Source organism: Canis aureus, chromosome 5 (assembly GCF_053574225.1).
Source record: "Canis aureus isolate CA01 chromosome 5, VMU_Caureus_v.1.0, whole genome shotgun sequence".
In the NCBI taxonomy this organism is placed as follows: domain Eukaryota; kingdom Metazoa; phylum Chordata; class Mammalia; order Carnivora; family Canidae; genus Canis; species Canis aureus.
Window position 1 is genome coordinate 41,027,358 of NC_135615.1, and position 12,604 is coordinate 41,039,961.

The window sequence follows — 12,604 nt, forward strand, 5'->3', positions numbered from 1 at the left end:
TGCATACATAAAAGCAAAGGTATAATATGGTACATAAGCAGATAGTATATCTGTGGTATTGGTATTTCATGGGAAGGGGTAAAAATAGAAAAAAAATTCTAAAAAGGCTCACTGGGTATGGGTGGGTGATAATGGAGAAAAGGTTGAAAACCAAGACCCAAAGGCTACCTTCCCCAAGGTGGGAAGCACCTGCAGAGCCACACATGCCCGGGAGACTATCCTGATCTCTCTGTGGTGTCCTTCTCCTAGGATCCCTGAGGTAGGACTTGAGTGGCCTGGGCTCCACCCACCTCTGCTTCACAGCTGTTGGCCATTCCCCTAGACTGCAGAAATGTGTATGAAGCTTTTCATGTGTCTCAGACTTCCTTCAATTCCTGTTTTCCTTCAGATCTGTTTTCCTGATTTGTTTTTTGAACGTGCTTACTTACCTCAAGGCAAGTTAAAATATGTACTTGGCATGCAGTGTGCTACTCGTCTACGGCACTTTTCAACACTTCCAATCCATCATGGATCAAAACTGTCCACCAGGACATGAAATTATGATAGAGAGACAAAGACTATGGTAGCATCAAGAGAAAACTGCATGCTTCTCAGACTCAGGAAGGCACCATATGGCACACTCACTAGTGTCACCAGCCAAGAGTATAGTATATATAGCACCATTCTTCTGGACAGACTTGAGAAAAATATGTAGTAATGGTACAGTCCATTGCTGCCATGGACAAAGATAGATTGCTATCTCAAACTTTTAAGCAGCTACTCAAAAATTTAAACAGAATTACCTTATAATGAAGAAAAAGAATTGAGAGCGAAGACCTGAACAGATATTTACAGACCCATATTCATGGCAGCCATTATTCACAATAGCCAAAAGGTGGAAGAAATCAAATATCCACTGATGAATAAATAAATAAATAAGATATGGTATATACAAATAATGGAATACCATTCAGCCTTAAAAAGAAATACTGACACATACTCTGACATTGATAAACCTTGAAAGCAATATGAAGGAGATCCCTGGGTGGCTCAGCGGTTTAGCACCTGCCTTTGGCCCAGGGCGTGATCCTGGAGTCCCGGTAATCGAGTCCCACATCAGGCTCCCTGCATGGGGCCTGCTTCTCCCTCTGCCTGTGTCTCTGCCTCTCTCTCTCTCTGTCTCTCATGAATAAATAAATAAAATCTAAAAAAAAAAAAAAAAAAAAGAAACAAGAAAAAAAGAAAACAATATGCAAAGTGAAATAAGCCAGAAACAAAAGCACAAATATTGTATGATACCACTGATACAGAGTACCTAAAGTAGTCAAATTCACAGAGACAATAAAATAAAATGGTGGTTGCCAGGAGCTGGGAGGAGTGAGGAATGGGGAGTTATCATTTATTTAATGGCTACCAAGTTATTATTAGGAAGATGAAAAAGTTCTGGATTTGGATGGTGCTGACAGCAGCACAATACTGAATGTACTTAATGGCAGTAGACTGTGCACTTAAAAATAATTAAACTGGTAAATTTTATGTAACACATATTCTATCACAATAAAAAATCTTTAATATAGTTTTTAATATTTGAAGTGGGGGGGAATCAGGAGATCTTCACTGTAGGTTTACCTCTACATCTTGATTTACAATTTTGGCAAGTCAAATAACATATGGAACACTCATGCTTCCTCTTCTCGAACATTCTGCTTCCCAAACTTACAGATCAACACAGGGACTCAAGAGCTGATCCCCCATTGTGCCCCTAAGAATCAGAGCCAGAGAGTCTGTGTGTCGTGCTTGAATCTAGATTTGATCAGCGGCTCAAGAAGTGAAGGTCTTCCCATTGAGAATCCATGATTCCCTGAACTTTCCAACTGATGGATGACATTTTTCCTCTCATCTTTTGTATGTTACCAACCACATCATTCCCAACATCACCTTCACGTGTATGTTTTCTTTTTACTGAGGCGCAACTGGCATACAACTTTATATTAGTCTCAGGTGTACAACAGAATAATTTGGTATTTGTATATACTGTGGTCCAGTTAGCGTTCATCACCATACAGAACTACAGAATTCATTTTTCTTGTCATGAGAGCTTTTAAGATTTACTATCTTAGCAACTTTCAAATATGTGATATGGCATTCATTAACTACAGTCATTGTGCTCAGCAGGGAGTCTCCTTGGATTCTCTGTCCCCCCTCCCCCTTCTCTCTCTCTCTCTCTCTCTCTTTCTCTCTCTCTCTCTCGGTCTCTCTCACAAACAAGTAAATAAATCTTTAAAAGATAAGAGGTAATTTGGGTAATGTATACCATACGTAGTGCTTCACATCTAGGAACCCCTTCTAAGTACAGTTGTATTTCAATATCCTTTCCAGCACTGATCATAGTGCTAAGCACCGAACCCCAAGTGGGGCTCAGTAATTCTCACCATCGACAGATGTTTATTCATTGCCTGTCAGGCTTTCTACCCTGAGTTAGATACCTGTGAAGTAAAGATGTATAAGCTTTACTCCACTCTTGTAAATTCTGTCTCTTTCCTACCTGTGTCTCCAGAATCCTACCCAATGCCTGACACATTGTTGATTCCCAAAGTATTTGTGGAACTACACTTCTGAGTTTAAGATCCAGTGTGTGTTCATATGACTTTGAAAAGAAACAAAAACAAACGTAACCACAAAAGTATGAAAGTTGGATGTGAGTTGGATTTTTTTAATTCTTAAAAACAAAAAGAACACCTTATGTATATTTGACCTGTGTTTTTCAATTTACTGAAAACTTTCAAGCATAGTTTTCATACCTGCTTGTGGGGATGCATTAAAATTCCCACCTTGTTGACAATAAAACTTAGGATTGGGACGCCTGGGTGGCTCAGCAGTTGGGCATCTGCCTTTGGCTCAGGGTGTGATCCTGGGGTCCTGGGATGAGTCCCACATTGGGCTCCCTTACAGGGAGCCTGCTTCTCCCTCTGCCTGTCTCTGCCTGTGTGTGTGTGTGTGTGTGTGTGTGTGTGTGTGTGTGTGTCTCATGAATAAACTTTTAAAAATCTTAAAAAAAAAAAAATTAGGGTCTGAGGGGTAAAGTGATTTATGCCACAGTATAATGACAAGGGGCTTTAGTGGACTAGAAATTAGAACAGCTTCCATTTCAAAAACATAGTGGTTGACTTGGCTACCAGGGGGCAATCCCCATTCTCCTGCCCACATACTTTCATTCTAAGAGGAAAGTGAGGTCCTTTCTGAGTAATATATGAAAAGTCAGCAACTGTGTCAAAAAAGCCCCTGAACTGCAAGTCACCTCAGAGTGGTGAAGGGAGGAGAGGAAAACAAACTGTGGAAGGCTCTGGAGGAACACAAGTGACCTCACCTTGGGGATCCATATCTAGGGCTAGCTTCTAATTTACAAACACAGAGATATAAACTTTGTAAGTGCCTCATTGTGCTTTTTCTGGATAAAAATAGATATCAGATCCACCTTTACCTTTACTACACAGCCTTAAGGATAAAGTCCTAAAGTGAAAATTAAATCACCTAAAACACTCTCATGGTAACTTCCACAAAAGCCATTTATGCAGGCTCAGCTGTGAAGGTTTATCACGAAGTTAGGCTGATACCAGAAAACATCACTACTTGGATAAAAGGTAAAAGACAATTTAGCACAAGTGGCTCCTAAAATTGAAAAGCTAACTCATTAAGCCTCTTAAAAGAGAAAAAAAAAAAAAAAAGGCAAGTCAGAAAAGGCAAAACCTAGTAGGAAAAATATATTCTTACTTCTGAGCAGAAGTAAGATAAAGGAGAAATTAGTTGGGTTCCTCGCTTTAAAAATTTAAAGTCACTTGGTGATTTCCAGATAATATTCATCAGAAACCAACTGAAATGTAGCTGTGCATTCTATCTTCTTTCTGCTCATTTCCACATAAATGTAGGAGCACTACACAAGCTACTATGGGCTGAGGGGAACTGGGATTAAGATGTATACACCCTCTCTCTGCCATCAAGAACATAGAATCTATTGTGAGACTATGCCAGAAACCTTTGGGTATGGACACATCCCACCACCCTTTTCCCTGGGAAGTGACCCATCCCAACCCTGACCCACATAGTCACAGCCCAAGTTGAGCCCTATTCGTAAAACTCGACTTCTGCCCATGAAAGGACAAGAGTCCCTTCTGAAGATTTTGGAAATGAAGGAAATAAGCAGACAGTCTCTTTGTTGGCCAGAACTCTATGTAACACACACACCTGGACATGCTCTACAGTCTGTGGAGGAGAGAAAGAAAATAAAACAGATGCATATTCTTATATTCTTACATAGTGCTGAAAAAGGAATATTATGGGTTTCTGGCAGCTCCTGTCCCAGGGCAGACCATTCTGAAGCCCACCTGCTTCATCACCCTTGTACCTTTACAGTGAGCTAAAGTAGTTTCTGTTACTTGCAACCAAAGAGTCCTAATTAACTACAGAGGGAGTAAGACCACCATAAGTGCATCTGATACACAGCACAGCGCTAAGGAGGCAAACATTCAGAGTCATTTATCTGAACATATCATGCACAGTAAAGGGGCAAAGACTTGTTGTGAAAGATGGCGATGTGAGACCAGACTCTACCCTCTGCCAGTCCCATGACCTTGAGTAAATCCATCTAGCCCAAGCCTAACACAGTGCCCAGCACAAAGAAGGTACTCAGCATATATGTGTAAGAAAAAGGAAGGCAGATAAATAGCCAACCACATATTAGGTGCACTTATCCCTTCAAGACATTTCTCATCAATATAAGGGGGCTAACAGTGTCTACGCATCTCACAGGATCAGAATATATACAACCAGTGTATGGTTAAAAGTCATTAATAGGTTCAGACTGATGGACGAGTCAAATATAGACCGGCCTGAACTAATCAAAGAACATTTATGTATCTAAAGCAAGGGCTGGAAAACTGAATAGCCCACAGGCTAAACCCAGCCCACCACTTGTGTTTGTATGGTCCACAAGATAAGAACGGTTTTTACAAATGAACACTGCAATTTGATGGTAGGGAACACTAACTTTGAGTCACAATCTAGCTAAATGTTATGTTCCCCCACAAAATAGAACACCATTTTTCTCCTTAGAAGAACTGCATTATAAACAAAATTCAATTATCATATTTTTAATTTTCTCAATGAGAAATCTGTGGAAATTTATTTCTCTCTTGTTATAAAGTATCAACATACTATCATACATACCATACAAAAGGCAGTTTGCCTTTTGGCCCACAATTCCTAACATATTTACTATCTGGTTCTTTACAGAAAAAGCTTGTCAATTTTGATCAAAACAATGTACAAGAAAACTGACTCAGGGATATAACAATGAAATTATTCTTCTCATCAGCCCCATTAATTTTAGCCCCATTTGCAGAAACATGCATACTTTGCAATATAGCAGAAAAACCTGCAGTCACGTCTGAGTGAGTAAAGGTCACATCAGACCTTCCAGAGGCTTGGCTACTTCACAGCCAGCTTAAACAGGCCGGGCCAGTCTATGCACCTCTAGGCCAGGAACACATCATTAATCTTGACGGTATGTTTAGGGGGTACAGTACAGGATCACTTACTCATCGTCACCCTCAGCCTCCCCAACTACCCACGGTCCAGGTTCATTCTTGAACCTAGACTTGCAAAGGGAGAACAAAGTTCATTACCCAGAAAATCTGAGTCCATTACAATATTCCTTCAGACCAGCCATTAAACCTACTATTAAAACTATTGTTCCACAAATAACAGCCATTAAACCTACTGCCATTAAACCTATTATTACACAAAACAAAACGAGGCAATACATGCATAGCATTCGTCCTGAGTAAACCTTGGAAGTAAGTGATTATGCTCATCACAATTAATAACAATTGAAAAGTACAATATTATAAATAAAACAAGGTATTGAAAATGAATTTGTCACTAATTCAAAACGCCTGAAACAGATATATACTCAGGCAAAAGGAACAGACTTTATCCTAAAGAAGTTTTGAAAATAATGCTGTGAAGGCAAGAAAATAGTAAATCTGCAGCTCTACATAAGACAGATGTTACGACAGATGTAAAAGTAGAATAGCACTACTTAAAACAGGGTATAGACCTTAAAACTATTCGGCGGCCTCTGAATCACCTTCATGGAAGCCTAAGGTCCCACAAGAACAGCGTTTGAAAACCACAAGAATTGACAACCAGGAGCTCATATAAATAGTCACTTCAAAGGTTTGTGAGGATAAAATGAAATAAATAAAAAGTGCTTTTTACGGTGAATGATACTTAGTAAATGCTCAATAAATATCGGTTATTACCTTTTTTATGAAAAAGTTGTCTTCATACTGTATATATTGAAAATATAATTATTCATTCTAATTATATCTCTTAATTAGACTCTATGTATTTTCCATATTATTACATATTCTTCACTGGCATATTTTTTAATTTAATGGGTCACATATGGCACTTAAGTTTTACTTTGAATCGGATTTATGTAGTAATTAGTAAACATAATTATTTTTGCATCTATTTGCTTATTTTTGTTTGTTTATTAACTGCATTTTTTTTCATGATGTCTGCTCGTGAGCCTTATTCAATAACCCAATGGGAATCTCCATGGTTTCTTAAAATGAACGTTGGTTCAAAGCAGAAGCAAGCTTACCTTCTGGGCTCCTTGTCTTAAGAATGTGCTGGCAAAAGTTTCCAAAATGCAGTTGAGAAAGCCAGCCCCTGTGATTGAAATCCTCCCTCTCTGAATGAACTCTGTCCTGTAAAAAATTTAAAAATTAAAAAATTTTTAAAAATCTTTGATGTCATTCTATGTTTTGGATATTTAAACTACAGAAATTTCCAACAGCATAATTACCACTTACAATCAACAAAGAACAATATCTGTAACAATTCAATAATTGCCTATTATAACAAAAGTTTTGTTAAAAAGAGTTTATATAGGGGAACCCTGGGTGGCTCAGCGGTTTAGCACCTGTGTTCGGCCCAGGGCATGATCCTGGAGTCCCAGGATCCAGTCCCACACCAGGCTCCCCGCGTGGGGCCTGCTTCTCCCTCTGCCTGTATCTCTGCCACCCCTCCCCCTGTGTGTGTCTCTTATGAATAAATGAATAAAATCTTTTAAAAAAAGAGTTAATGTAAGCAATTATTTTACTCAAAGAATATTTGTTTCATGTTGCTAAAAGAATAAATATTAAAAGTTCTGATCACACACAGAAATAATTGTAACTATGAGAGGTGATGGGTGTGTTAGCTAACCTTATTATGGTAATCATTTCATAATACCTACATATATAAAACCATGTTGTATACCTTAAACTTACAGTATGTTACATGTCAGTTATATCTCAATAAAGCTCAGGGGAAAAAAGTTCCACACACTGACCGGCTACTGTACACTAAGCACCTCACCTAGTGCTAGAGACTCACAGAGGAAAAAAGTCTCTGCCTTCCAAGATCCCACTGACTCGTGGAAAAGACAAATAGGCAAGTGGCTGAGTGTCACACCAGCAAAGAAAGGAAAAACCATTCCAATCAGGAAGACCACAAGGACTCAGGCAAGAGAACATGAAGAAACAGAGAATGTCTGAGAAGCCACAAATTATCTGAAAAAGCCCAAAACTGACTAAGGAGCTTAATAAATTCTGTTCATCAGAATGACCAGGGCATAAGGTGGGCATGAGAGATATTAGGAGAGGAAGAGGCTGAAGGACAAATGGAGACCAGATTGCAAATTGTCTTCTCATGCTGAGAAGCTAAGACTTGATCCTGCAGGCAATGAGGACTCCCCTTCTGAGGCCACCAAGTCACAGGTACAGTTACATGCACACCACTGACTAAATAGCTTGTTGCCACCCTTTAATGCTTTTAGACAATCTCCTATTCCCCATTTGCAACAAACTCACTCAATGAGTTCAGCAAGCATTTGCTATGTGAATAAATTCATTAATATTACATTTCTTTACAACCAAAAGTGTTCAACAAAGAAAATATTTCCTCTATTTTCTTCTATCTCTATGGAAAAAGAGACAGGAGCCATGTCTCCTATATGTGTATTTCGGGGTTTGTGTGTGCATATATAGATATCTCTATATAGATATATAGATATACAATATATAAGTACATTCCCTCACAGTAAGAAAGATATTTTGAGAAAATAATGGATCCAAAAAGCTGTGATTTTGGTAAAAAATAGTTATCATAACTCTTATTAGACTGATATGATAATTTCTGATTCTCTAATAGCAGTAGCCTCTACATTCAGATTGTGCATTCTGTAAAAGGAAGCCTTCAGCTCTCTCTCTTACACACACACACACACACACACACACACACACACACACAGAGTTATCCTAGCCAATCTGACATAAATAGTCTAAGCAAATAGTCAGTCTAGGCAAAGCAGCTTCCACCTCTTAGATTTAAGCCTATTTAAAATGATTTGTTCATGTAAAACTATATCCTAGTGACACTAATCTTTCCTGTCTTTATTCCAGATTAGTCAGAGTAGAATTTTACAGTGATTTTAATATTTAAAAATGAAAAGTTGAGCAGTCTTACACTCCTGGGAGAGATAAACTCTTCAGTCCTCAAGGCAAGTGTAGGTGAGGGATTAATAAAAGTCTCTCTTACATCATATTCTAACCAATATTTCTTTCTGCTACTTTTGGGAGATGTAAGTGCTCAGAAAAGCATTCTCTTGGTTTGCCCACATATCAGAGAATAACAAGGCAGTAAAGCGGGGTCATGCCCTCACCATCATTGAAATGAGTTTATCCTAGTATATTTTAAGACTGCTAGAGAAGGAAATGTTGCACTTTCCCTCAATAATTCATTGACAAAGCACATCATTTTCTTCTTACTATACATAGGCAACCTAAATCCTGCATGCTAGATAAGCCTTCTTTTAAGTTCCCTGGCAAAACACAGCAGGTTACACAACAATATACAGTTTAATTTCAGCTCTGAGAGAGAGAGAGAAAGAAAGAAAGAGAGAAAGAAAGAAAAAGAAATAACAGAGGTGAAATATGAAAAGAATCTCTGGACATTAGAATTATAGGTGTTATTTTTTTAATCTTCTTCCTTTTACTAATTTTCTATAATATATACTACTTGGTAATCACCAAAACTAATAATAATAAGGACCCAAGGATCATTTTTTTAATAAATTTATTTTTTATTGGTGTTCAATTTACCAACATACAGAATAACACCCACTGCTCATCCTGTCAAGTGCCCCCCCCAGTGCCCATCACCCATTCACCCCCCCGCCTTCCTCCCCTTCCACCACCCCTGGTTCGTTTCCCAGAGTTAGGAGTCTTTATGTTCTGTCTCCCTTTCTGAGATTTCCCACACATTTCTTCTCCCTTCCCTTATATTCCCTTTCACTATTATTTATATTCCCCAAATGAATGAGAACATATAATGTTTGTCCTTCTCCGACTGACTTACTTCACTCAGCATAATACCCTCCAGTTCCATCCACGTTGAAACAAATGGTGGGTATTTGTCGTTTCTAATGATTGAGTAATATTCCATTGTATACATAGAGCACAGCTTCTTTATCCATTCATCTTTCGATGGACACCGAGGCTCCTTCCACAGTTTGGCTATTGTGGACATTGCTGCTAGAAACATCGGGGTGCAGGTGTCCCGGCGTTTCATTGCATCAGTATCTTTGGGGTAAATCCCCAACAGTGCAATTGCTGGGTGGTAGGGCAGGTCCATTTTTAACTCTTTGAGGAACCTCCACACAGTTTTCCAGAGTGGCTGCACCAGTTCACATTCCCACCAACAGTGTAAGAGGGTTCCCTTTTCTCCGCATCCTCTCCAACATTTGTGGTTTCCTGCCTTGTTAATTTTCCCCTTTCTCACTGGTGTGAGGTGGGATCTCATTGTGGTTTTGGTTTCTATTTCCCTGATGGCAAGTGATGCAGAGCATTTTCTCATGTGCATGGTGGCCATGTCTATGTCTTCCTCTGTGAGATTTCTCTTCATGTCTTTTGCCCATTTCATGATTGGATTGTTTGTTTCTTTGGTGTTGAGTTTAATAAGTTCTTTATGGATCTTGGAAACTAGCCCTTTATCTGATACGTCATTTGCAAATATCTTCTCCCATTCTGTAGCTTGTCTTTTAGTTTTGTTGACTGTATCCTTTGCTCTGCAAAAGCTTCTTATCTTGATGAAGTCCCAATAGTTCATTTTTGCTTTTGATTCTTTTGCCTTCATGGATGTATCTTGCAAGAAGTTACTGTGGCTGAGTTCAAAAAGGGTGTTGCCCATGTTCTCCTCTAGGATTTTGATGGAATCTTGTCTCACATTTAGATCTTTCGTCCATTTTGAGTTTATCTTTGTGTATGGTGCAAGAGAGTGGTCTAGTTTCTTTCATTCTTCTGCATGTGGATGTCCAATTTTCCCAGCACCATTTATTGAAGAGACTGTCTTTCTTCCAATGGATAGTCTTTCCTCCTTTATCGAATATTAGTTGACCATAAAGTTCAGGGTCCATTTCTGGGTTCTCTATTCTGTTCCATTGATCTATGTGTCTGTTTTTGTGCCAGTACCACACTGTCTTGATGACCACAGCTTTGTAGTACAACCTGAAATCTGGCATTGTGATGCCCCCAGATATGGTTTTCTTTTTTAAAATTCCCCTGGCTATTCGGGGTCTTTTCTGATTCCACACAAATCTTAAAATAATTTGTTCTAACTCTCTGAAGAAAGTCCATGGTATTTTGATAGGGATTGCATTAAACGTGTAAATTGCCCTGGGTAACATTGACATTTTCACAATATTAATTCTGCCAATCCATGAGCATGGAATATTTTTCCATCTCTTTGTGTCTTCCTCAATTTCTTTCAGAAGTGTTCTATAGTTTTTAGGGTATAGATCCTTTACCTCTTTGGTTAGGTTTATTCCTAGGTATCTTATGCTCTTGGGTGCAATTGTAACTGGGATTGACTCCTTCTCTTTCTTCAGTCTCATTGTTAGTGTATAGAAATGCAACTGATTTCTGGGCATTGATTTTGTATCCTGCCACGCTACCAAATTGCTGTATGATTCCAGCAATCTTCGGGTGGAGATTTTTGGGTTTTCTTTGTAGAATATCATGTCATTGGCGAAGAGGGAGAGTTTGACTTCTTCTTTGCCAATTTGAATGCCTTTAATGTCTTTTTGTTGTCTGATTGCTGAGGCTAGGACTTCCAGTACTATGTTGAATAGCAGTGGTGAGAGTGGACATCCCTGTCTTGTTCCTGATCTTAGGGGAAAGGCTCCCAGTGCTTCCCCATTGAGAATGATATTTGCTGTGGGCTTTTCGTAGATGGCTTTTAAGATGTCGAGGAAAGTTCCCTCTATCCCTACACTCTGAAGAGTTTTGATCAGGAATGGATGCTGTATTTTGTCAAATGCTTTCTCTGCATCTAATGAGAGGATCATATGGTTCTTGTTTTTTCTCTTGCTGATATGATGAATCACATTGATTGTTTTACGAGTGTTGAACCAGCCTTGTGTCCCGGGGATAAATCCTACTTGGTCATGGTGAATAATTTTCTTAATGTACTGTTGGATCCTATTAGCTAGTATCTTGTTGAGAATTTTTGCATCCATGTTCATCAGGGATATTGGTCTGTAATTCTCCTTTTTTGGTGGGGTCTTTGTCTGGTTTTGGAATTAAGGTGATGCTGGCCTCATAGAACGAATTCGGAAATACTCCATCTCTTTCTATCTTCCAAACAGCTTTAGGAGAATAGGTATGGTTTCTTCTTTAATGTTTGATAGAATTCCCCTGGGAAGCCATCTGGCCCTGGACTTTTGTGTCTTGGGAGGTTTTTGATGACTGCTTCAATTTCCTCCCTGGTTATTGGCCTGTTCAGGTTTTCTATTTCTTCCTGTTCCAGTTTTGGTAGTTTGTGGCTTTCCAAGAATGCGTCCATTTCTTCTAGATTGCCTAATTTATTGGCGTATAGCTGCTCATGTTTTTAAAATCATTTGTATTTCCTTGGTGTTGGTAGTGATCTCTCCTTTCTCATTCATGATTTTATTAATTTGAGTCTTCTCTCTCTTCTTTTTTTTTTTTTTCCCTCTCTCTTCTTTTTAATAAGGCTGGCTAATGGTTTATCTATCTTATTAATTCTTTCAAAGAACCAACTCCTGGTTCTGTTGATCTGTTCCACAGTTCTTCTGGTCTCGATTTCATTGAGTTCTGCTCGAATCTTTATTAACTCTCTTCTTCTGCTGGGTGTAGGATCTATTTGCTGTTTTTTCTCTAGCTCCTGTATGTGTAAGGTTAGCTTTTGTATTTGAGTTCTTTCCAGTTTTTGAATGGATGCTTGTATTGCGATGTATTTCCCCCTTAGGACTGCTTTTGCTGCATCCCAAAGATTTTGAACGGTTGTATCTTCATTCTCATTAGTTTCCATGAATCTTTTCCAAGGATCATTTCTATATAAATAAAGGTATTCTTTAAAAGGCTCTGCACTTCCAAGAACCATTCTCAGCAAAGGTACATGCTAACTTCTGACTTATCATTACTTAAAGTCTCATTAAATCACATCTTGGCTTTCCTTTTCCTACCCTATGTAACCAAGTGTTTGATGTTTCACTCAAGAG

The 12,604-nt window shown here is 38.7% G+C and overlaps 1 protein-coding gene across 6 annotated transcripts in view; it reads right to left on the minus strand.

The window, feature by feature from the left end:
• PRELID2 (PRELI domain containing 2) overlaps positions 1-12,604 on the minus strand; it is a 67,854-nt gene that overhangs the window by 27,409 nt on the left and 27,841 nt on the right. For all 6 annotated transcript variants that reach the window (XM_077897709.1, XM_077897710.1, XM_077897712.1 and 3 more), the window contains one exon: positions 6,647-6,752. In XM_077897709.1, coding sequence (XP_077753835.1) covers positions 6,647-6,752 — 106 coding nt within the window. The remainder of the gene's footprint in view (positions 1-6,646; positions 6,753-12,604) is intronic.